This window comes from Schistocerca nitens, chromosome 7 (genome assembly GCF_023898315.1).
Source record: "Schistocerca nitens isolate TAMUIC-IGC-003100 chromosome 7, iqSchNite1.1, whole genome shotgun sequence".
NCBI classification, from domain to species: domain Eukaryota; kingdom Metazoa; phylum Arthropoda; class Insecta; order Orthoptera; family Acrididae; genus Schistocerca; species Schistocerca nitens.
In genome coordinates, this window is record NC_064620.1 from 633,666,137 (window position 1) to 633,693,276 (window position 27,140).

At 40.7% G+C, this 27,140-nt stretch overlaps 1 protein-coding gene across 1 annotated transcript in view; it reads right to left on the bottom strand.

Annotated features, from left to right (window-relative positions):
* LOC126195803 (cadherin-related tumor suppressor-like) overlaps positions 1-27,140 on the bottom strand; it is a gene marked incomplete at its 5' end in the record, with an annotated part of 496,439 nt that overhangs the window by 88,511 nt on the left and 380,788 nt on the right. The window contains 2 exons of the mRNA XM_049934438.1: positions 10,984-11,643; positions 13,808-13,953. Of these exons, the coding sequence (XP_049790395.1) occupies positions 10,984-11,643; positions 13,808-13,953 (806 nt within the window). The remainder of the gene's footprint in view (positions 1-10,983; positions 11,644-13,807; positions 13,954-27,140) is intronic.

The window sequence follows — 27,140 nt, forward strand, 5'->3', positions numbered from 1 at the left end:
TACTGACCCAAGTTACATAATGTCCTCGTTTTGGTGATTTGCAGTTATTGAATGTACCTGCGAAGATGGTACAATAGGTAGAACACTGTTCGTAACACGTATGTTAGTTTATATCTAAATGTGGCACCTTGTGTTCGTGTCTTACCCAGTACGATGTGGTCCTTATGGCATCTTGGAGTGTAAATACAGATTGTCTGTTTCTTATGATACTTTTTATTTGCATTATCTTGAAAAGTTATTTTTTGACAGTTTTTCTGACGGCCTTGCCTCCAGCATTGTTATATGTTTACAATGGAATTTCTATTTCATGGAAAGTCAGTGACTACGTTTAATTTTTAAGAGATAGTAGTTTTTTGTTTTTTATATAAATGATATGTGTTCCATTGTTTTGTGTTTGCCCTTTTTCTTTAATACAGTCAATAAAAATGTTGAGGTATTTTTTTTATGTTTAAAATCTGTTTATTTGTTGAGCATGTCTTCTGGGTATTTTTCTGTATGAGTGTAAATATCTATTTCCTCGAAAATGTTCCTTGTATTTTCTTTAGGTACTTTGTGCAACATTTTTAGGCCATTTTCAATTTTTCCTGCTTAATATTGGTGGTTTTTTAAAAACAAGTAAAATGTGCAATGGTTGATTTTGTCTGTGCTCTTTAAATCTGATTCCGAAATTCCTGTCTGTTTGTTCAATATGAAATTTACTGTAATTGTTACAAGAGAGTTTGTAGACACCTGGATTTGGAAAATTGGAAACCTTATTTTTTGTTGACTGTGTTTTGGCCTTTAGGTTGTTATTCGTACGAAATGCCAATTTTATTTATGTTTTCTTAAACAAGTTGTTTATCATTTGGCCTATGTATGGTGCTATAACATAGGTAGGTTTATTTGTGATTTTTTTCTTTCCCTCTTTAATATCCATTCTTTACATATGCCTTTTGTTTTTGGTTAGTTGTTGTGAATGTGATCCATGAAACATGTAACTAAACTGGAGGCTGTACACCTTCCAAAGGTGTTGACAGGAAGGAGGATTATATTAAAGTGTCCCATTGCTGCCAGAAATTGTGGTCATGTGTGTGTGAGTTGCATTTAAGTGCATGTGGGTGAATGGACACAGGCAGAGAGTGTATACTGGCAACACACAATATCCTGTTGCACAGCATGCTCTACAACATGGCAGTCATGACTGCAGTGCCTGTTTCACCACACGTGCCATCTGGATTCTTCCCCAAGACACCAGTTTCTCACAACTCTGCAGGTGGGAACTAGCGCAACAACATGTCCTTCATTCTCACCACACACCTGGCCTTAATTTCTGTTAATTCCTTCCATCTCAGCATTGCTTCACAGTAACTACTCCTCTCTTTGCTCCATTTCAATTTTCTACATCTCTCATTTTCTGATGAGTCTATTTATCGCCGTACCCCTCCCACCTCTGTTACATACAATGCACTTAGCTTTTCACTCTTATTAACTTGTGAACAATGTTTTACTAGTAATATGTCTTGCATATTACCCTGTCTTCCACCTTTAAGCTCTCAGGTTTTCAAATTTTAGTTCCCAACAATCAGTGTTTCCTTCTCATCCCATCCGCTAAGTGCCCCAGACCTGGGGTTCTGGATGGCTTTCCTGAACTGTACCCCTTTCCCTAAACCTCTACAGTCAGTTTCCTTCAACACTCTTCCTTCCCCTTCAACTCTTCTGCCAGAAGAAGGAGCCACTGGCTCTGAAAGTTTGTAAAAGTTCAACCTTTCTGAGTATGAGTCCTCCTGCTGCCGCTTTGTAAGTAGATTTTTTTATCTATCGATTTGCATTGTATTGTCAATCATGGATTATTTTCATTGTTATACTAGCCCATGTGGCCATCATTCCTTCTTATGTAACTGTATTGTCAGTCTTTGTTATCGTCTGTCTTGTTCAAACTATTGTCTGCTTTCTACCTTCTGTGCTAGTAGTCTGATCTTTTATCTATACCACCCAGATTGACACTTTGCCCCTACATCTTTTCTAGTACCAGTTTTCGTGCACACTGGTGGGTCCATTGTTATTTGTGAATTTGCATATAATAATTCCACTTTCATTTACGAATTTGCCTTCTTCTGCAGGGCCTTTTTCTGATCATCTTCAACTGATTTATTTGCAAATTTGACAGCCATTTTCTTTCCTACCCTCCACTAACTCTGTTCACACACCATTATTTCACATTTTTGTTGAGTTTGTTTTTCACCAAACTGCTCTGACTGACTTTTACTGACGTCTCCTACATTACTTTATTTGCCAAGCAAAGTAGTTTACATTATATCCTGTGACTTTCTCCTTCTGTATGTTCTGTTTTTAAAATTTTGTCTCCTTTCACGACTTTCCCTATAGGTTTTTTTTTCAGTCATTTTTTCACATCATATAGACCACTCTTCTAGTGGGAATTTCTCACCTGCTCATTGCCTCTTGTTAACTATTGTCTGTTATCATAATTTTCGCGCAAATTTTTCTGATTTTACTGATTTTTTCCCTGCTTTTCTTCCATTTTTCTATCTTTTTACACCCTCTGCCTCTCGTTTTTGCCACTCCCATAATTTCTAACATTCCAAACTGTCCTCTCTTGCCATGATGACTATCATCAAATATTACGTCCATACTTTTCAAAAAAATGCATCTGCACTATCAAATTTAAAGTCTCACATTCTGTTTCTTGAAACCTCCTTGTCCCTTGGCATTACTCCCAAAGAAAGGACTAACACTGAAAGTCTCTGCTACTGGATGTAATCCTAATCTACACCAGGCTCCTTTACAGTTTCAAATACCACAATCTTTTGCACTTACCTGAATATTCTTTGACCTATATGCCTCATCTGTTAGTTTCCATTCCACCAGACTTCTCCCCTTCTACAAAATCCTGCAGTTATCTACCCCTCATGTTTCCTTGGATGATATCATCCGCAAAGCCAACTTCAGACTGCAACAACATGCCACATTTCACTTCAAAAAGCTATTCCACCTACTCCTAAACTAACTCAACAGTGCTGTTTTCCTTCCTGTGCCCCTGCAGCTCCTCAAACAGCCACACCATCAACCACCAATCCTCTCCAACGAACTGAGTTTGGCCAACCTTCTTAACATCCCACAGCCTTCTCCATTGCCTCCCAGACCAGCAATAGCTCAAAATCACAAGAACCAGTCACAACAGTAAAGTGTTCTCAACCTCTCATCAAACTCACTCTCCCCTCCTGGATTATCTGTGTTACTGAAGGATCTCACTTTCATCCCTAAACCTCCATTTAACCACACTACTTTGGTGAAGGACCTACTTTCCTTCACACGTAATGTCAACTGGAAGTACCACTTGGCAACCCAACCCCAAAACCTTTCCAACAGCAAACCTGATATTTAACCTGGCCTTTAACAGTTCCGACCATGATCCTAGCTTGCTCCACCATGACTACCTCAAAATCATTCTTTACAAGCCTTCCAATAATTCCACACATCCGGCATTGCATCACAATTCTTCCTCAGGTACCTTCAATGTGACCCTAACCTGTCCTCTGCAGAACTCCAGGCCCTACGTTCCCTAAAAACTAATGACTCCACCATTATACTCCCAGTAGACAAAGGATCTACCACTATGGTACTTGACCAACAGGAACATGCTAGTGAAGCTCTACACCAGCTGTCTGACACCTCTACATACAGTGTGCCATCAACATCCTATCCCTGTGATTCCAACTGACCTGCAGTCCCTCATAAAAACCTCAGGCCCCTTACAAGCACTTACACCTCAATCCATAGAACTTCTTACCCCACCCCAACCATAAACTCCCACCTTTTAGCTTTTTCCTAAAAATTTCCCGGCAATTTAAAAAACGAAACTCAACGAAAAAGACATGTTTTGGAAATATCTTTGATGTGCAGCAACATGTACGCTGCATATTTTTATATTATGAAAGCATACATTGGAATTCCACCAAACACCGCATGTTACTTTCTGAATCACTGAAATCGAGATTGTGATGTGCTTTTGTAAGCTAGTCATAGCTCATGTCACGTTATCTCGCCAGCCGGTGACAGCAGATATTCAGAGCATAGGACACGTGATGTTGTCAGCCAACAACAACATCACTATTAAGTAGCACGAACACACAAACAGGGAAAGTTAATAGTTTAAATTAATATACATAATGTTGCTACAAGAAAAGCAAAGCTTTTACATATAATATTGGTCTCTAAGGTTAATAAGCTGCAAGAGAAGCTAAGATTTCGCATATAATGTTGATCTTTTTTGTGCATGTTACACTTTAAGAATCACACAAATGTGCCAGTAAAATTTTTAATAATGACATAAATGTCCGATCTTCAGTGTTCGAAATTCTTCTAAGTGGCTCGTCATGAAAGAGTTGATTTCTAAATGAGAGTCAAACGCACTGTGTTTTAAGAAATTCATGGTACATTATTGCACATAAAGTAACGCTTTTCAAACCATCATTCGCAATATTTTCCCGCGACCTTTTACAAATACGTTTGTTTCAGCAGTTTCCAGTGGGCGTAGATAACAGGCGACACCGCGATTGCGCACAAAAAAAAAAAAAAAACGACATCAGAGGATACTCCAAGAGCATCGGAATTTCGTGAATCATACTAAACTGTGCACATTTAAAGTGCATACTTAAAGTGCACATTTATATGTCCAGATTCCCAATCAAGGAGACCTCGGCTCGATATTAAGCTTTTCAGTGTGGTTTTCGGGATGTAAGTTTTCTTGGAGCATCAGTACTGTATTATATCATGTTTGGTTCTTTATTAAGGCATAATGCCATATGTGCTAGAAAATGAAAACGTGCACCTGAAATGCAGTGAACACTTGAAACTAACCAGTACTGTGGTATTCAACAAATACATTAACTGCCTCTGTGGAAAAGGTTAATAAAAGTAAAATTTCTATAGCAAACAGATGAAAATAACTTCATTGTTCCGCAAGGCGATTAATGCTTGACTGTCATAAAGGTGGAGATAAAATAAAATCTGAAACTAATGACATATTTTAGCCTTCCGTAATTATGTGACTGTATTTTAATTCACTTGATAGCTCCCGGCTACAGATATCAGTTTTGTTTTCATTTGACATGAGAGTAAATGAAGAGGAAACAGCAAAAACAATAAGAAGAAGAAGAATTATTTTCAAAAATATGTTCATCTTGTAGCGCACATCTTTCTAAAAAGTCTGAAACATAAAACATATGTGTTCGAGGAAATGTAAGCCATATTATCTGGTCTTAAGTGTGCCAAAGTGCAGTGTCACGCCTCTTCATAAAGCATTCTTCTATCGCACGTCACTGTATTTCGCTCTGTGGAAATGAAACGTGTATATTTTGTAATGGATGCTATCAAACTATATCCAGGACAGTGGGAATTGAAATGTCCTGAGGTGCCTCTCCTGCTCCCAGTCGGCTGGTTTGACAGCCTGCCCTCTTTTCTTTTTTTTTTAAATAAAAAGTCTTGCAATTAATAGTGGATGGGATTATTTGTAATCGGGAGAACAACAACTCTTCAGGAAAATTGCACTCTTTATTGCCTATTAGCTAATAACTTGTTGTTTTGCGTGACATAAAATTAAATATACGATACATAAAACCAATACAGACAAGAGACAAGCAAAAAAGTACACATTTTATCAATCCTTAGCTCCCAGCATTTTTTTCTCTCTAATCTTGCTACAGCTTTACATGGCATGCTTTCCTTTCTGCGAAAGAATCTATTACCTCATCAAAGTACGTCAAACGTTTTGCTACATGAAAAATCGAAATGTCGTTATCTAATACTGAAAAAGCTGTTAACACAAATAATACCCAAGACTGGTGTTGTTTCTCAATCTGATTACATCTATTTTGTTACTGTCTGCTAGATAAAACAAAATAGGCCTTTCTAATATTGCAGCAATTTTGTAACACACACAAAATAAACAAGACTGTTTTGGCACAAATTGTCATTTTTATAACATGACGGAATATAAGGCCTACTACAAGCAAAAAGCTTTATGTTAGGAAATAGTTTCACATTTCATTCATATGCACCAGCTTCTCAAGCATGAGATCTAGAAGTAGTATTAAGAAATTTGTATATAAATTTGGAATCGTCTTATTCTTTCATAATTTGTGTGATGTACCAGTTTCTTCTCCTTCCTTGTTCTTGTCATCACCAATTCTGCAGCTATTCCTGCCATTGTCAAAATTTGTTCGCCGATTAATTTCACAAACCCTGCCAGAATCACAGGTTTAGTTATACCGCGATTATTCTCCGGTTAGGCGTTATTACATGTTTGTACAACACATTTTCCGCACTACTTCCAGAATAGAACTTAAGCGGCTGCTAGCCGGGGACTGTACAACTGGTCCTTACTAGTATAGCGACCTGGCCAAAAATTTTCTGTCAAAATTTCATTCTCTTGGGTACACCGAGAAGATAATACGTAATCTTTCTCACCTTTTATTCCTGTCAGTCGTTTATTTCCGTTCTGGTAGTCTGAATCTATGGAGTTCGCTAGTAATTATAACAATGCTGATCATTCGCAAACCCAATCAACCAGATAATCAGACAGCGATTGCCATTCATCTGTTCGGCTTTAGTCCGCTCAGCTCGTATAGCCCCATCCCCTTTCATCTGCGGAAAGTTTATTTCTAGATGTGAAGAAGATTCTCCTGACATAGACATCACGTACACTATGCACGCATTCAAAAATCAACTTATGATTCATTCAGAAATCAATTTAAAATGTGTTCAAAAATGTTCAAAAACCAACAGTGAACTATTTCAAAATCATATGAATAATCGATAGACATATGTGCGCTGGATGCTAGGCGCTTTGTGAAACAAATTTTTTTTTCCCCTCAAGAATATGAAATTGGCGGCCCCCTTTTCCTGGTAGCATCTAGCTTCTTGCTGCGACTGCTTGCACAGCCAACAGTCACATTCCTGTAACCAGAAGTGGGAGAATCTACTACTCAAACGCAACTCAACTGCACATGTGCATGAGCCCACTCGTAACTGCTAAACCGAATCTAATGTGAACAGTTGTGACTTCACGCTCATCAGAGACAATTTGTTATGAAGCATTGCATAGTCTTCCTAAAGCCTTTGTCACATTTTGCTGTTGGCAGACGCTTGCAGGAGCACTGTGTGTCATTGTTGTATATAGCGCATTTCCTTTGCAATTTATTTTCGTTTTTTTCTCTCCTTTATGTTTTATTGTTGAAGTATTATTCTGCAGTAGGGGGATACAGTGACATCCTTTGTTGGAGTATCAGTTCTTACCAGTCAAAATTAAAAAAATTTAAGTGAAAACTAAAACAATGAAAAATTCCCGGAATTCTAAAAAATTCCTGGGTTTTTCCCGGTTTTCTACTGGATGATAAAATTCCCAGGGTCTCCCGGGCCGTATACACCCTGACTTCACTTTTCACTCTTATTGACTCATGCACAATGTTTTAGTAGTAATCTGTCTTCCACCTTTAATCTCTCACGTTTACAAATCTTGTCTGGTGCAGACCCCAACAATCAGGCTTTCCTTCTGAAACTGCCTGGTGAGTCTCCCCTGACCTGGGGTTTTGGGTGACTTTTCTGAATCCGTACCCTTTTCCCTAAACCTCTCCAGTCCATTTCCTTCACTCCTCTACCTTCCCCTTCAACTCTTCTGCCAAAACAACGGCGTTACTGGCTCCAAAGGGTTGTAAAAGTTAAATCTTTTTGTGTGTGTATGGTCTCCTGCTGTTGCTGTATACGTAGATTTTTTTGTCTATCCATTTACATTGCATTGTCAGTAATTGATTATTTTTGTTGTCGTACACAACTGCCCTCACCACAGTAAAATGCTCTCTCATGTTCTTCTAGAGACTGAGGTCGTCTTCACACTGCGCACCGGGATGGGGTGTGCTGGGACTCACAGTGAAGAAGAACTCCAGAATTTCCTCTCCAACCTCAACTCCTTTGGTGCCATCAGATTCACCTGGTCCTACTCCAAATCCCATGCCACTTTCCTCGACGTTGACCTCCATCTGTCCAATGGCCAGCTTCACACATCCGTCCACATGAAACCCACTAACAAGCAACAGTACCTCCATTATGACAGCTACCACCCACTCCATATCAAACGGTCCCTTCCCTACAGCTTAGGTCTACGTGGCAAACGAATCTGCTTTAGTCCTGAATCCCTGAACCATTACACCAACAACCTGAAAACAGCTTTCGCATCCCGCAACTACCCTCCACACATGGTACAGAAGCAAATAGCTAGAGCCACTTCCTCATCCCCTCAAACCCAGAACCTCCCACAGAAGAACCCCAAAAGTGCCCCACTTGTGACAGGATACTTTCCGGGACTGGATCAGACTCTGAATGTGGCTCTCCAGCAGCGATACGACTTCCTCAAATCCTGCCCTGAAATGAGATCCATCCTTCATGAAATCCTCCCCACTCCACCAAGAGTGTCTTTCCGCCATCCACCTAACCTTCGTAACCTCTTGGTTCATCCCTATGAAATCCCCAAACCACCTTCCCTACCCTCTGGCTCTTACCCTTGTAACTACCCCTGGTGTAAGACCTGTCCCATGCACCCTACCCTCACCACCTACTCCAGTCCTGTAACCTGGAAGGTGTACACGATCAAAGGCAGAGCCACGTGTGAAAGCACCCATGTGATTTACCAACTGACATGCCTACACTGTGAAGCCTTCTATGTGGGAATGACCAGCTGTCATTCATTCGCATGAATGGACACAGGCAGACAGTGTTTGTTGGCAATGAGGATCACCAAGTGGCTAAACATGCCTTGGTGCACGGCCAGCTTCATATTTCTATGAGAGCATAGTACCATGAGTTATAAATAAATTACATCTCATCCCCAGTCATAAGAAGTTTGATTTTGATTTTTCTATTGCAACAGTTAAAGGACAAAGGGGGTTCAGGATATAATCCTGTCAATACTGAAGTCATTAGAGATGGGGGCAGGTTCAGCAGATCCTCCCCAAACATTGCAGGACAAGTAAACTAATTACTGTTAATCCATGCAGGTGGGTGTGTCATCCCCCCCCCCCCTTTCGCCCCCTTGCAGGCTGAGCTACGGATGCAAGTGAATCTGCAATCTGAGACAGCTGAGAGTTCATAGACAGCATAGGTGCAGCCTACAGTTTCTCACCACCAGCCCCTTTGTGCTATCATATAAAACTATGACTTCGTTACTTTGTTTTGACAGTGCAGTGATTCGTTAATTCTTTTAACCACAGAAGAAATAGGGGAGATAACGGGCTTATCCCATATACAGTGGCAGATATTTAGGAAAGTTTTCTACTTTAGGTAAAGTAAAAACTTCCCTGAAGAATTTTATTCATATTACGGAATGAATAATAATACATTTCAGTACATGCAGTGAAACATTAAAGACCTGAGACACACCAGGAAATAATTAGTGTAACTTTGGGTAATATCTTGCTGTGACTTCATAAAAGGTATTTTGCCCATTTCAAGTTGAAAAGACTTAATCTTTTTCCAATTTCTTTTCTTATTTCTTAATGATGCAGTAGTTGGCATTGGCAATGGTTCATTGACTGGAGCCAGTGACAACCTCTAAAAATAATCTTCCTTGTCTTGTTACACAGGCTGATAGGTGAAAATTATTGAGATAATGCCATTTGGCTCACAGGTTTTGTTTCCACTGACAAGAAACTGTACATAGCTCCTGGAATTAAAGACTGCTTTTAAAAAATTGTGATAATCCAAGGCCAAGTGGAACTCATTTTCAATGGATCACCTGACCTGATATTGCCAAGTTTTTCTTTGTAATTGCACCCAAGGTGTTTCCATTTGAATTTCAACATTTCAATTTGAATGATAACAAAATGATACAGAAAATGTGGCTCTTTAGTTCCTTACTGTTACAGACGTATGAAAATAGTTGGAGAAAGTAAATGCATACACAATAATTAACTCTGCATGTATCATTACAATATTCATAATTTTTCCACGCTGACTCTGAAATGTGAAGGTTCATTTTAAGGCCTTGTGCAGTGATACAGATGGGAGACATGAGATATATGTACCGCAAAAGCTGAAGCTTAGCTTCACCAGCTTGAGATAAAAATAATAAAACATTCTGGATGTCGCCATTATGGTGCGAACCCACTCGTGCAGCGCCTTGTGGCCCGGCCACCATTGTGGACAGTGCAGAGCAAAACAATATGTTTGATATCGTGGCTTGGCCTGGCCTGGCATGTCTTGGTCCAGCACACAGTATGAACACACCCAAAACTCTTTCTATTTCCAGCCTATTACAAGAATTGATGTGCAATTGTCTACCTCATAAACTCTTATCAGTGCCACATCAGCGAGATACAAAACCTCTTTACAGCAGGTGCTGTTAAAGTCAGGGATATATGTTAGCCATTAGTGGAGAGCATGTAAAGCAATTAGACACAGCAGTCAGTGCTAGTAGAACATATGAGGAAAGCTACATCTCTCATCATAGATTCAACGAGACTAGAGTTTGGATATGCCACACTGGTATAGTGACATGAAAAGGTATGGCAGGCATTCCACCAGTCCCAGTTCGTCCTATGCTAAAATTTCTATTTCATTTCATTAGTTCTCTGAAATGTGCCAAACAGGCAAGAAGTTTCACATTGCTTAGCATGCTGTCACCTGATAGTCTCAACGTGAAATCAAACCTATCGATCTGGGCAACACGGTAAACATTCCTGCACCAAGTATAATCTCCGCAGATGGTGAGGTGTGGGTAGCAGAGTTATTCAGATGGGATGGCTGTTTCTGCCATGTATAATAAACCCTGGTTTTGGTTGGTTTGCAGTAAAGAAAGAGAGAAGCAAAGCTAGAGATAAATGCCTAGACAGCAAAATCATTACATAAAAAATGCCAGTTCAGGCAGACCAGGCAATGGTCTGACAAAGCCCTCACAACTGAGATGTACTTTTTACAAGCACTGCAGATACTTACCCAGTCGGGCCAAATTCGTCGGCCGAGCAGGAGCGATCACCCGGACTGCAGTCTCGGCAGGCGTCGCCATCTTCACCACAAGAGGCCACGCTGAGCGACAACACGCGGCCATTGCGTGTCGCTGTGATGCGGTGCCAGCGGCCGTCCGCCAGCTCGCCGCCCGCCTGCACTGTGGCGATGGCAGTGCGTGCGCCACCGTACGAGAAGGTGGCACGCCCGGCCACTAGCTCCAGCGAGACAAAGTCCGAGCGCCCACCTGTCTGCGCACCGTAGTTGTACACGAGCAGTGCATCGGGCTTGGCAGTGGCGAACACCACCGACACGTCGTTGGTTGTGGCGTCGAGCGACGGGAAGGCGGCAAACGCGAGTTCTCCGAACCCAAATGCTGAGCCCTCGCAGTGGCGTCCGAAGCGTCCGTCAGGGCAAGAGCAGCGGTACCCGAGAGCAGGTGGTGGTGGCAGCGCGACGCAGACACCACCGTGAGCGCACGGGTTGGGACGGCACGAGTCGGCTGCTGCTTCGCAGCGGTTGCCACGGAACCCAGGCCGGCACAGGCAGAAGAAGCTGGCTCCGTCTGCACTCTCACGGCACGATCCGCCGTGCAGGCAGGGCTGCGTGCCACACACCGCGCCACGTTCCAGCTCGCACAGGCGGCCCTCCCTGCAATGTCGGGACCGTTACCTGTCAGCTGTACCACTTCGAGACCACTGCCGAGAGCAAAGTCTGAAAGTGCTGTGTCTAGTCTACTTGGGTGCTCTGCAGTATATAATCCTCAAGGCCTTGCAGCCTAGAAACTGAATCACCCTCATTACATTTCAAATACAGAGCTCTACATGTCAGCTGCCTTTCGTATGATAAAATTTCCCAAATTTCTCCTTCCCAAAGCAGATACTCAAATTGGAATGCTGTGGAAGTTGAAAATTCTGCCAGTCGATAATTCTGTATCGACTTCCCAATTCTGAGTTTTCACAGTGCCTCCAAATACTAACAGCCAGGCTGAGGTTTACCTTTCACAGCAGGTAGCTTCTTCTGTTTGGATTGTTACTGCAGTAAACTCATGATAAAGTGTAACAGCACTTGTGTTCTGGCCAACACTGTCACCAAGTGCCCTGTTGTTCACACACCTGTAGATGCTGTGCCACCTCCACTCTGACTGTAACTTCTAGGTGAACTCTCTCCGTCAGTACTTCAACACACTGTGTATTGCTATTACTGAGTTGGTCAATTTTGATGATATTTATGAAAGTATAAGAACACAGTTCAGTGCCAAAATATTCCTGCACTCATTCATAAAGACAAATAGCAATGTCGAGATAGTGAAATGTTTTTAATTAGCTGCTCTTGTCGGCTCATCTGAACACCACCGTTATGTCTATTTGAGTTCAGCCTCAGTTCTCCCTTAGAGTCTTTAGATACTGATCTTTGCACACTGCCAGTGTCGATTAATATAGTCGAGTCCAGAACGACAAGTACCCATACAAAGACAGGTACCCATACAAACTGTTGCCAACACATTTTGGTATACACACTATGCCAGTCGGTCCCTGTCGTTCCACCTCTGTACTTTTACTGTAATTTACAAGACTGTAATAGAATGACACCAGAACACATAGGAAAAGGTAGTGGGACACCACATGTTACCATAAGCGTATATGGTGTCTGTCAGGATCGCCAGAGAATTTTTCACTGTGAGGTGTCAGCAACAGATGCACCGCAGTCATGCCAACATCCACACATCTGCCTTTACCAAAACTATGTACATCTTCCCCTCTGTAAGGTAAAACTATTACTTTGATAGGCAGCTCATGGAAACGACAGTTATGACTGCTGGCACTCCCGTCACTTAGCGTTTGCTTTCAGGTTTCCACAAAAGCTGTATTCAGCAGTAAACCTGTGAGCACCCCTGCAAATGTCATGGAATGTATAGAACTCAATTTCAAATATTACAGGTAGTGGAGATAGTACATAGGAGTGAAGGCCCTTCCCTTAGCTGAAGGAGCCCCTGTAACAATGAGAAAGTTTCATCGGCAGCGCCAACTGTAGCTGTGCACCCATGTGTGTGCGTGTGCGTGCGTGTGTGTGTGTGTGTGTGTGTGTGTGTGTGTGTGTGTGTCAGCTGTGCAGAAGCTCAATCACAGGAGGCCAGCATCTGCAGTGCACTGGCATTGCGTAATGAGACAAATTTCAGTTTCTCAGATGCAATTATTTCCATTTTGTCAGCAGTGTCGAAAGAGAGAACAGCGATCGATCCACTTGTAGCCACAACAGGAAAATATGACACCCCTCAAAGGTATGGAATGACTTACATCTGCAGCACAACACTATAGCAGAAATTAAAGAGTAACCCTCAGATCTCAAAAGTTGCTCAAATAAAACATGAGATTTCAAACAACTCTAGATAAACTATGAATGTGAGTCCAAAGCTATCACTATGATTACGTGACTCTAAAGAACATTGGTAGTAGCAAACTGAAATACTACAACTATAATTTGCCTCAGAATCAGGAGCTGGTTGAAGCTTCTATAATTGCATATGAGTTAGTGAGATTGTTATGATGGAGACTCTTACTTTCAAATACCTGTAGTCATTTGGAAAATGGACAATATGTGAGAAATATCTACCATGCCTCACTCCTTCCTTCCTTTTTGTTATTACAATATTTCTCTCGTCCACAAGATTTTATTTTAAGGTATAATTTATTAACTGTTAATATGTTGAACACTTTTAAACTTTTTTAAGAATAACAAGGTTAGCAAAAAAGTCATTTACTGCGAACAAAAAGGTAATGGCGAAAGGAGGCAAGTCGAAATGCAGTGAACGTACCTGAGCGGCGGGCAGGAGCAGGAGAAGTCGCCAAGGCGTGCGCCACGGTGACAGGTGCCTCCAGCGAGGCAGGGACTAGGCGAGCACGGGTCCTGCCGCCGGTCACAGCGCTCCCCCGCGAAGCCCTCGGTGCAACGGCAGTCCACCTGCACACACAGCCGGGTCTCAGCTCCCGCTCCTCGTCGAAATGTAAACATCACAGTACAGGAGATCGATGCTCGTTTGAAGAGCAGGGTGGTTAAAGTGTCACTGACAGTGTGATAGTTACAGATTTGTCACAAACTCAAACCCGACAAAATCAGAGGAGGCAATTAGTGGCAACCGCGTACAAGGAACTACTCCAGAATTAGCCTTGATGGATTAAGGGAATCTGCAAAAATCTAAATTGTAATGGCTAGGTGGTGATTTTCACCACATACCTCAGTGTTAGCCCAGTGTCTTCATTGTGACACTTCAGTCAGGCAGTCATTTGACACTTCTGTTGGACAGTCATTCTGAGTTTATGTTAGGATCCCAGATGCGTAGAGAAAAAGAGCCACTATCGTCAGTAGTAAGTGAAGAAAGGTCTCCCTGCTCTGTACCTCAATGTGGTGCATATTTTTCCACAGGACTTTCTGCACACATTGGTCAGCAGTAGCAAATACTGAAGGAAGCTTGAAATAAGGAGTGATCTCCATAGATGACTGAAGGGTAGCACAACTTTCACTCTGCCACGGACAACTGACTGTGTAAATCTTCTCGACAGAATGAACCACTGTACCAGGCCTCAGCATTTTGTCAGTGAAATACAAGCACCCCCCCCCCCCCCCCCAAGTTTAAGTCCTGATTGTTGTAGTGGAATAAAACTATCATATCACACACAGCACAACTGCATACACCATCAAAGTGGTAACAGAGCAACACTATGATTGTCTTTAACATAATCTGGTCACTTAATAAAAATGGAATGAACGGAATACAAAAGGATCTCATATACTCCTGTTTATTGCTAACACTCCCACCTCATAATGATAACTAAAAGTAACCACACATGTCATTTTGAATGTAGCATTTTCTTACAATAACATTCATAAATATTCTGATTCAATGGCTCAGCTAACAAGTCTGCTTGATTTTTACCTGTCGAAATGTATTGAATGCCAGTTGTTCCATCTATTACTTTCTCCATGATGAAAAGATGTTTTATGGCAATGTGTTTTGTTCTGGATTTGTCTATATGATTCTCGAAGAGTACAATTGCTGCGTGATTATCAAACGATACAGGTGTCGATTCTCCAATCAGTTCTTTCAGGTTAAGGCTCTTCAGTAATTCTCTCATCCATTTCACCCCTTTTGCACGGCTGCCACTGACACATATTCTGCTTCCATTGTGCTCTGTGCAACTGCAGTTTGTTTCATACTCTTCCAGAACACTAGAGATCCGGCCAGTAATATTACATATCCCATAATATTTTTATGATTATCTATAAAAGGAGCCCAACCAGCATCAGCGACTGCTTCGAGTACTTGTCCAGTGGGATAATATGTGAGTTTGTAATGTGTTTCCTTCACATAACTTAGAACCCTTTTTGGTGAATTCCAGTGGTTCATATTCAATTTTGAACAATGTTGTGACAACTTTGCCACTAAGAAAGCTAAGTCTGGTCGAGTCCTCAGTGAAAGGTATGGGAGTCACAAGGATCTATACCATTTCGAATAAATCCCAGTTCTCCTAGTGAGTTATTTCAATGATCATTCCCACTTTGTTTCGGTATATATATTGACCTTTTTAACTTGCAAACCGAACTTTCTTGTCCTTCTCGATGAAATCTTCTGGCTGGAGCATATGTGCATATTCCTTAAATTTACTATGCAGATATGTACTCATCACAGCATACTGATCAATATGCCAATTTTGTCAACTCTGGCTGTTATCAATAGTCAAATTGTTTCAAAATTTGAAACATGAGTATAATTCTTGTTATAGTCGATACCTTCCATTTGACTAAATCCCTTTGCAACCAAGCGAGCTATAAAAATCTGCTTTTGGCCAACTGTCTTCTTTCTAAACATCCATCTGTTATTTACAGACATTACACCTGATGTGAATTTTAAAATTTTCCCTGCAAATTGACTGTTCAAACAAATTTCGGGCTTGCAGCCGGTCGTCGTTCAATACTTCGCACGATATTTCAACTGGGCACCTGCCAGTTATCTTCAGGTGGCATTAACATTCTGTTGAAACATTCAGCTATACCGTTTAGCTGTGGTGTGTATGTCATTGTTACTTAATGCCAAATTACCCAGATTCATTGTAGAAGTTGCAATCTCTTTTATTGAATGTGTATGTCATTGTTACTTCATGCCAAATTACCCAGATTCATTGTAGAAGTTGCAATCTCTTTTATTGAAAATAACCTCTCTATCATTTTCAGTGAGCTGCCTCATCGATAAGATTGCATGGTTGTTATTCAGTGCAAGGAGTGTATTGTCAGCTACAAATTCCTTAGTCAAACCCTTAGTGTTAATTATCTTTGCACTTACTGTACCTTTCCCCTTTTTTCTACTATCAGCAAAAGTTATGATCTCAGTTAAAATATTTTTATCAACAGTTGAAAAATAATTTTCATTTGGAGTTATGTGATGAGTTGTCCCAGAATCCACTATCCAGTTATCACCATTCAATTTAATTGTGCCACAGGCAGCACCAATACTAACAGCACATAGTTTATTTTGTTCCTTTTTAAATGCATCCTTTTCAAAACAGTTTCTGGATATGTGACTGACTCTGTGACAGTTGTAACAAACAAAACTACCTTTCAGTGTAGCTTCTTTCTTCGTTTGTTCCTGTCCTTTGTCGTGATCCATAACTGGCATTCTTCGGAACTTTTGACTACCAGTATACTTTAAGGATACTGTAGAATGTTTATCTTCATTGTATTCATGACATCTACCATCATCGGCAAGTAAACACATTTTAATTGTAGCACACTTAAAATCATTACCTGGCAAATGGCACAAAGCTGTAACTACTGCATTCCATTCGTCTGGAAGTCACACAGAACAATCACTGCTATATCTTCATCTTCAATTTTGTCACCAATGTTTGCTGGATCTGTTACAGTTCTGTTGATCAATCGTATATAATTTCCCACAGATTTACAATACTTCATTTTTAGTGAATATAACTTCTGTACCAGTTGCACAGTGCAAAATTTGCTAATCCTTGGGGTGTATAATTTTTGAAGTTCTTCCCATACTGTTTTTGGATTTGATAAATTTCATATATGCATCTGCTGCTCGTCGCTTGTATAAAGTACAACTTTTGCTAGTGCCTTACCTTGATGTGTTATATCTATACATTTTTATCAGCAGCTGATGTACCCTCACCAGGTTCTATCCACCAAACTAAAATATAGTCCACACATCAGAACTTAGTACAATCATTTTCTTCTGATGTGACCAGCAAGCGTAATTCCCTCCACTTAATTTCTTAATAATGTGTCTGTTCTCCTCATCTCTGTTTATTTCACCATTGTTTTACAGTTGTTATCATCCTGTGAGACCACAAACACAGCTCAACATCAATTAACATTTTCCACATGTGTCACATAAAAATAATCAACTGGTATTGGCAAATGTTCTGTCTTCTCCACAAGGATGAGTTTTTGATTGGCTAATTGACACTAACAAAGTTTTTATTTTATTTGTTAGGATGACTAGGCCCATACCCATTGTTGTAGTGGAATAAAAATATCACATAACACATATTATATTTTTAAGAGACAAAAACTGGATCATCATGAAAGTGGTACAGAGCAACATTGTGACCGTCTTTTTAAAATAATGTGAAAGTAACCCAATCACATCATAAAAAATGGAATGAATGGAACAAATAAAAGATCTCTTCTCCACATGTTTATCTCTTTAACACTTATGCTGTATGGACTTTTAACCTGTCAGTAAGTTTCTTCAATGTCAAACATCAGACCATTAAGCTCTCAAAGCTGAGTGCACATCATCACCAACACAAAATGTGTACAGCTCATGTCAGGTGATGTACTATCCCAAAACTGAAGGTGATAGCTTTTATGTATCCTAGCAGCTACTTCAGTTGACACCAAAATTTTAAGGCAAATCAAGTTCTGCCTAGGATTACAAATTAATTGAACCCATTAATAAGATTTGCTATTATATTGATTTTGGTGAGTTTTTGTTTAAAATGCAAAGCAATCACAGTTTGACTTGAGTAGCTGTAGGGTGGTAATTGTTCTCTTTTATTTGCATTAAGAAGTGAAATTAGGGTATGTGATGCAGAGAAATTTCTCAACTAGTGACGTTCTGTAGTCCACTGGGAGTGAGATTAATAGATCATGTAATGATAATAATCTGCATGAGACACATCTATTAATTCTCATTTTCCAACAAATATGTCCAGACTTCTGAAAAAACCATCAATATGCATTAAAACTGATGCAATGGCAAAACAATGATAGAGATCCTATATTGAAAACCACACAATACTGACTCACTTCTCTCATTCTCAGCAACATCCAAACAATTATGCTCTTTGAATCTTTGAGATTTCCCCGAATCACTTTAGTCAGAGGAAGGGACAGTACCTTTAACAAGTTCTCATATTGTTTGATGTGCGGTCTGCCAGTTACGCAAAACACCGTTTTCTCAGTACCTAAACATGTTTCGGCACCACTGTGCCATCATCAGTGGGTTTTCGTTTTTATTTATTCTGTAATGTGAACATTTTTGTTAAATGATTATAATATTATGTGGATGTTTAGTTCAAACAATAGATTGTTTCTTTTTGTAAATACCTTTACACTTGGCATGCATGAATTTTCCGGATCACTTGTGTGTTAATTACTACAGGTAGCTTGTCATCTGCAACCAAATGATGTTGATGAGAAAGTTTTTTGCTGGGAGTTAACCTATCTTCCAGAATGTAATTTAGTTTGTCGATGAAGTTTTTGAGCCTATATTCGGTTTTACTTGCGTTTTTGTGTGGCAAACACTTTCATTCTCTGCATCATCGTGAGGCGTTGTGATGTCCAAGTATCTATAACAAGTATGTTCCACAAATAATGTAGTAAAACACTTTTCACTTCATCAAAACACAGAGTGATTGTGGTTTGTTGTGTGTCCCAGCCCAGTCAGTGTTCATTTGTTCACCAGAGTTCGGCACCAAATTTTAGTTTTGTTTGCATTTTAACTTTGTGTGTGTGTGTGTGTGTGTGTGTGTGTGTGTGTGTGTGTGTGTTTTCCTTTTGTATGTAAATGGTGCATCTTTGCAGATTAACAAACTGCTTAATCATACTGACTATGTTGTAGCTACAGGTTGACAATATTATTAAACTATATGAAACAAAATTGTCATAACTTTTGAACGGGTTGTGTTAGGACGTTCAAACTGTACAGTCGGCTGGGAGGCACGATAGGAATTAGTATGCACTGTGTGCATGCTGGTTTACCAAATTTCATTTCGACGGGTTTGTCAATAAGCAATATTGGCGTTTTTGGGGGACTGAGAACCTGCATTTTGCGATCAAAAAGTCTCTTCACCCTCAACAGGTGAAGATGATTTCATCCACATTATCCAACGTGACCCTGATTTTGGCAAGATGTGATTCATGCAAGATGTAGCTCAACCCCATCGAAGAAGGTGAGTGTTTGATGTCCTGGAAGAGCACTTTGGGGACTGCCTTCTGGCTTTGTGGTACCCAGAGGCCACTGGCATGGGACTTGATTGGCTGCCATATTCTCTGTATATGAACACGTGCTACTCCTTTTTGTGGGGCTATATTAAAACAAGGTGTACAGCAATAACACCAGAACCATTGATGAACTGAGAACAGCTATTCACAACGTCACTGACAGCATCGATGTTCCAACACCTCACGGGGTCGCACAGAGTTTCACTATTTGTCTGCCCCACATCGTCGCCAATGATGGCAGGCATATTGAACATGTCATAACCTAAATCTGAATATCTGTAGTGAAGTTTGAATGTTGAATGAAGTGTGTGCACGCCGTAGTTTGTAACTAATTTACGTTTTTCTTCAAACAGTTCAATAATTGTCACCCTGTACCTCTGATTTCGCCAAGGTAGAAATTTAGAGTAATTGTTGCCAAGTGAAAAAGTTTTTGAATAAAGTCTGAGTGTCGTTGAAGAGCGCCAGTGCTGGGCAGCAGTTGGCACTCTCCAGTCATCAAGCAAAGCTATGTTATAAGAGCCACACAGTTGGGTTGTTGGTTAATGTTAGTAATCTGTTTGGTATATGACAAATCGTGCTGCATTATTTCATTTGAGAGTTTCAGTGTGGAGTGGTAGAGGTCATATAGTGACAAGCAGAATATTAATCAACAGCGACATGCAGAATATTAGTCAATTGTGAAAATTTCAAAGTATTCACTGTGTCGTGTTTTCCACAATAAATAGTACTGTTTGTGACCTCATAATGATAACTATTCTTCATAGTACTCATCATTATCTGCTTCCTTAAAGTATCAATCATTGGATTCCATCTGTCTCTTAGTGAATGGAGTTGAGAGAGGTAACAGTATTGATGTAATATAGCACGCATTTGATGTTCGTGTTACATATGGTGACTGTGACAGAATGTTCCTTCCTACAATAATCTTCAGATCCTATCGCCAGCATCAAAATATGATGTGTGGTGCCTCAATCTCTGAGCAACATTGGGTGGGAAAGGGAACATGGACAGTGAACATTTACTTTGACTATACATTGCATGTGAAATCTACTGATTAACAATGGCTAGTCAAACAGAGAGTGGTGATGTTATAAATGGATAGGGCAGTGTTAATCGATGTCGATATGGATCTTGTTAATGAGTCAGAACTAATTAGTAAAATTTAAAATGTAAACTCAATATCAACATAAATGTTGAATCATGTGAAGCAATGATAGACAATAATCGGGCTTACAACAAAAATGTTTTGATTTAGAATCAAAAGTGCACGCACTGGAAGATACAATGAAGAATGTCAAAAAATCCAATACACCAGTTGATATGAACATTATCCAACATGAAACAGAATCACTAATGCAGGAAAATCATAGCACAGTTTGTTGTACAAATATCACTGTCGACAACATGCTCCAATGAGGACAGTTTAAGGAATTCGATCCACATAAACAATTACATCCCATGGACGTAATAAAATAATTTAAAGTTTTGTTTGCATGAACTGAAAATGGATCAGGAAAATTCATTATCTGTAGTATTCTACATTTGGTGATTTCAAAAGCGCATTTCTAAATATTGGTCCTGTAAGAAAGAAAGAAGTATAAAAGAAAAATTATTTTGCATGCACAATTACAGAAATGCTAGGAATGTAATAGTTATTTGGACAAACTTATTACTGATAACGATTTGCTCATAATTTTGCTGAAGAATTTACCATGGGAAGTAAGAAACAATTAGTGACACAAACCTCTGATGATTCTGAGAGTTATGAAGAGTTGGAGATTGTCTGGAAGAAACTGAGAATGAAAGATTGGCGGTGGGATCAAAGAAAAGTTTGACTCATTGCAAACAACATTTTCAGTGATGTGATGCACCGCAGAAAGATAATTTTGGATGTGCACTGTGGAATCAACAAAATGACAGTCGACAGTGGTATAATGACAAGCGAAGTGATGAACGTTCATAAAATTATGTGTGCAATGATAACTGGTTCCAAACTGATGAAAGGAGGGAAAATGAGTTTTGCAGACAGAACCAATAGGTAGTGCACAATGGAAGAGTTCAGGACTGTTCACCACACCGAGATACAGATGACAGACACTGGCAGTGCGTGCAATTGTCGATAAACTGAAATTAGTTTTAAATGAGGCTTGCTCTGGAATGAGTGAACAGCCTAGTGAGTCAGATATGAGAATACAGAAGACTGAATGTAAAACTGAAGATAATAGGACTGAGCCACTGGGAGAAGTTGTGCAGTTGTCAATGAGGTGTGGAATTCAGTGATTTAATTTAGTGTGAATGGTCAGAAAATTCCAGCAGTTTCAGATTTTGGAAGAGATACTAAAGCAATCTCCAAAAGTTTCTATGAACAGCTGTGTGAAGGAGAAGAGGCACCTGTGTTCCCTGTCAATAGTCTGCATATAATTACTGCAACTGGTCATAGGAGTCATGCTGTTACTGGGCAGGCACTCATTAGGTGCAAGATTTTAAATAGATACACTGTCGTAGTTGTACTGATTCTTTGACTGTCAATTGGAATTTTGGTAATGACTGGCTGGCACAAATAAGATGTAAGACTACGGAAAAGGCTGTTTACGTATCTTTGATGGGAGTGAAGAATTGGAGTTTAATTTCATCAGGTTCATCAGAGGAAAAGAAGAAGTGTCTGCAGGGTTAGAAAATAGATTTATTAAGAAGATGGTAAATTGTGGAATTGAAGCACCAGAAAGGAAGACAATGTGTCCACAGAGAAAGGAGAAGATATTTGTGATGTCATGTTAAAAATTCAAGTGAAAGTAAATGATTTGCCAATCTGCCCATTTCCTGTAGAGAAGAACTGTGAGTAGTTTTACGTATGCACACCCAAGTCTTTTCAAATAAACCAGTGTTAATGAAATGAAAATATAACTGTTTAATGTTCTGGTAATGATAGGATTGTTTAGACTGGTTGTGTATCTTCCCCAATGAAGTAGTATAAGGATAAGGATGTCTTCTATAGCAGATAAACAGTTACTCACTTGAAGGGTTACAGTTACTAACTTCATCAAATTGGCAATACGTACCAAGTAGCAGTGCGTAATTCTTTTCCATTTAATTAGACTGAGACACAGCAATGCATGGCCGTAAACAGCTAGTATGAAATAAAATATACTTTCACTCACTTCTTAATTTCTTTATAGAAATCCAAGAACATTACAAAACATTTGAGAACATTCCAAGATATCAATAAATATCTGACACCTTTAAAGAAACCTCTGGAACTTTCTAGAACATTCCAGCATATTACAAAATATTGTCTATATATACCCTTCTGAGGTGGAACATATCCCCACAACAAGATAATGGAACATTTGAGAACATCCTGGAATATTCTAGAACATTTCCACACCTTTTAGAAGCTGCTATACATTCTGCAACATTCTAGCCCTTCCCAAAGGAGTCCATTGGTGTGATGGCCTCTTTTGACACCCATATCTCCAAATCCAACCCCTGAATCTTCACGGAGGAGGGACAACGGGCTAACGTACCATATAACTCACACAGGGCTGCAGTGTGTGAGTTGTGCTGTCTCTCTCTCTCTCTCTCTCTGTCTCTCTTTCACACACAGGGTGACACACATTGACTTTGTGAATAGTTCCAGATATTGTAATGAGGTTTTCCACAATTGATAGTGTGCTGAAGACCACATAATGTTTTGTGTGGATAATGCTCTGTACTCTAGTATCAACCGAGATAGTGAAACAAGTACGCTTGTTTATAACACAACTGTATACTTTTCATAACTGCATTCAACAGCTCTTGGGAAGACAATTACAGTGATATAGCACTTGTTAATACTGATGTTGAAAACTTTCACAAAAGAATCCGAGAAATGCACTAAAATTGGAAAGTGGTGGGGCCAGAGTCTGCTACTGCAGTGTAACCACCACCAAGAAGAGCTCGCATGCCAGGCTCTGTTGTTATATGCAGCAAGACGTGCTTATACTACTAAGATAAAACCTGGTTTCCTACACAACGTTGATACGTGGTCAGCTATGATTTTTGTATATGGAACTAAAGTATATGCTCAGCTTCTGCCACATCAGGTGGGGCTTAGGAAAACTACTTCAAATGTGTTTAGTTTCCAGGTTGTTGTGGAAACAACTACAGTTCTGTCAGACAGTTTTCCTTTGAAACCCTCCCCCTTACTGCTTTCTTGTCAAAGCCAAACCAGAAACATCGGTCACTTATACTTCATAATGATAAACAGCTTCATCCGTGGAAAAAAAGAAACTATTGTGTACACCTGACCTGCTTTTGTATGGAGATGCCTGAATACTTCTTAAAGGTAAAACACCTGCTGTCAGACAAATGTGTCTATAGACACTGCTCAAAATTGTAATAAGACCGAATACACTTTAAATGAACTACACATTTTTATCTGAATGACTGATGACATGTCCTCCAAAAAATAATTAATTTTTTAACAAAAAGTACTGCTCAAATTGTTTACCGTGGACTGCAAGGCACATCTGCACTCATCGTTCAAGAGACAGACGAACAGATTTGACAGCGCATATCGTCTGATGTAGCTGGTGCTTCACGATAGACTGCATCTTTCAGTGCTTCCCGTAGGAAGAAATCGAGAAGACAGACTGACCGTGGTATTGCAGCATTCCATCTTATCCAACGGTCAGGAAACATTTCATTCAGTTCTTGTATCGTAATGTGAGAAGAGTGAGCTGGGCAGTTGTTGTGTTGGAACAACACACACTGCTGCTTATCCAGTGGTACCACTTCTAGAAGAACAGGCGGAATGTTCATAAGAAAATGTGCATATGTACTTCCATTTAACACCTCCAGAGCCCGGCCTCAGTAATTTGGTTTGTTTCCTTTCTTCTGTCCATTCTACAGAACTAGGAACTTTGTTAAGCATCTCAAATGTGATGGTTCCTACTTGCCTTAATGTGCTAATGGTGAATGCTGAGCTGGTTCCTTCAGAAGGTCATAACCAATTTCTTTTCCCATCCTTCCCTAATATGAGCTGGTACTCCTCCTTTAATTACATCATCCACAAAGGGATATTGAACCATAATCTTTCTTTCTTTCTTCCTTCTGTCTTTTTGTGTTGTCTTGTTTATGAACTTTTAAGCTTCATCTGCCTTCATGTTTGATTTGAAATCAGCCTCAGTGGAAGACATGACTTTAACATCCTCTCAACAGTCGAGTGAAAGGAGATCACTTACATCACCAGCCATTCGGCCCTACTTACAATGACCACTTGTGGCTCATCTGGGATGAAGTACTGTCCTACAACAGAATTTCCTATGATGCTGAATCATATGTTTATGCCCCACAGTCGTTGGTAATGTACATGATGAAGCCAGCATGGATTTTCAGCTGCAGTAGTGCATGTTACATAAATTTATATTTCTGTGGTGCGTGACCAATCCTTTGTTGGTAAAGAGCAAATGTTGAAAAATTGTAGTGTCACCTGCCAGGCACTGCACACCGTCGTCGTCGGCTGATACTCGTATCCGAGTTTTCATTTTTCTCCTGAGATTTCCTTTGTCATGGTTCAGGCGTGGAAGTGTCGTTGATGGCTCAGCAATCCAATCCTAGCGTGGAACAGGCGGCCACAGACATTACAGCTGATGGAAGGTGGAGGACGTGGCTGAGCCTGGAGGAGTTTACGTCTCTGGCGTTTGTCATTCTCCATTCTTCGACGTTCCAGCTCAAAGTTTTGAAGAGCATTTGAGGTAACATCATGTACTCTGGTGCCTGATGATAAGGGTGGAATTTATGTTGATGCAAGGTGCAAATGACACTCGTCTGGCTAATCACATATTCCTCGGTGATACCTCTCATGCCACTGTGCAGGCTGATAAGCATTGTAGCCAGAACAGCTTCTTCATCTGCTATGTTAGTTGTTGTCTTCATCCTCGTGCTGTTTGACACTGAAGCTACCTGTTTGCACTAATGATCTAATAATTAATGCAAGTGCCTGGTGTGAAGGACATTGGCAACCAGAACACATATCCCTATACCACTGTATCATTTCGACAGCATTTCTTTGACATTTGCTGCATAAAAGTAACTTGCCTAATTTCTCCTCATTGATGTACATGATGTAAGCAAGGTATGTTGAAGTAGAAATTAACTGCCAACGAACGATGCCATTTCTACTAGTCCTGCAGTACCGACAAGCACACAGTCGGAAGGCTTGATACGATGACAACCTGCCATGAGCATGTTTCCACTGTTTCTGGCCGACTTGCCTTTCAATTTTAGAATATTAGTCAGATTCTTTTGTGAAGACTTTCAACCTCAAAACTAGCAAGCTTTCCATCACTGTACATGTCTTTTCAAGCACTTTGGGATGCCATTAAAAAAGTATTTTATTTAAAATTCATACTTGCTTCAATATCTTGACTCATACTGGAGTTAAGAATCTTTATCACTTAACAAAAGTGTGTACCCTTAGCTTATTATCATTTGCTGAGAATCTAATTTTGGTATCTGGAACCATTCATGAAATTATATACACTCCTGGAAATTGAAATAAGAACACCGTGAATTCATTGTCCCAGGAAGGGGAAACTTTATTGACACATTCCTGGGGTCAGATACATCACATGATCACACTGACAGAACCACAGGCACATAGACACAGGCAACAGAGCATGCACAATGTCGGCACTAGTACAGTGTATATCCACCTTTCGCAGCAATGCAGGCTGCTATTCTCCCATGGAGACGATCGTAGAGATGCTGGATGTAGTCCTGTGGAACGGCTTGCCATGCCATTTCCACCTCGCGCCTCAGTTGGACCAGCGTTCGTGCTGGACGTGCAGACCGCGTGAGACGACGCTTCATCCAGTCCCAAACATGCTCAATGGGGGACAGATCCGGAGATCTTGCTGGCCACGGTAGTTGACTTACACCTTCTAGAGCACGTTGGGTGGCACGGGATACATGCGGACGTGCATTGTCCAGTTGGAACAGCAAGTTCCCTTGCCGGTCTAGGAATGGTAGAATGATGGGTTCGATGACGGTTTGGATGTACCGTGCACTATTCAGTGTCCCCTCGACGATCACCAGCGGTGTACGGCCAGTGTAGGAGATCGCTCCCCACACCATGATGCCGGGTGTTGGCCCTGTGTGCCTCGGTCGTATGCAGTCCTGATTGTGGCGCTCACCTGCACGGCGCCAAACACGCATACGACCATCATTGGCAACAAGGCAGAAGCGACTCTCATCGCTGAAGACGACACGTCTCCATTCGTCCCTCCATTCACGCCTGTCGCGACACCACTGGAGGCGGGCTGCACGATGTTGGGGCGTGAGCGGAAGACGGCCTAACGGTGTGCAGGACCGTAGCCCAGCTTCATGGAGACGGTTGCGAATGGTCCTCGCCGATACCCCAGGAGCAACAGTGTCCCTAATTTGCTGGGAAGTGGCGGTGCAGTCCCCCACGGCACTGCGTAGGATCCTACGGTCTTGGCGTGCATCCGTGCGTCGCTGCGGTCCGGTCCCAGGTCGACGGGCACGTGCACCTTCCGCCGACCACTGGCGACAACATCGATGTACTGTGGAGACCTCACGCCCCACGTGTTGAGCAATTCGGCGGTACGTCCACCCGGCCTCCC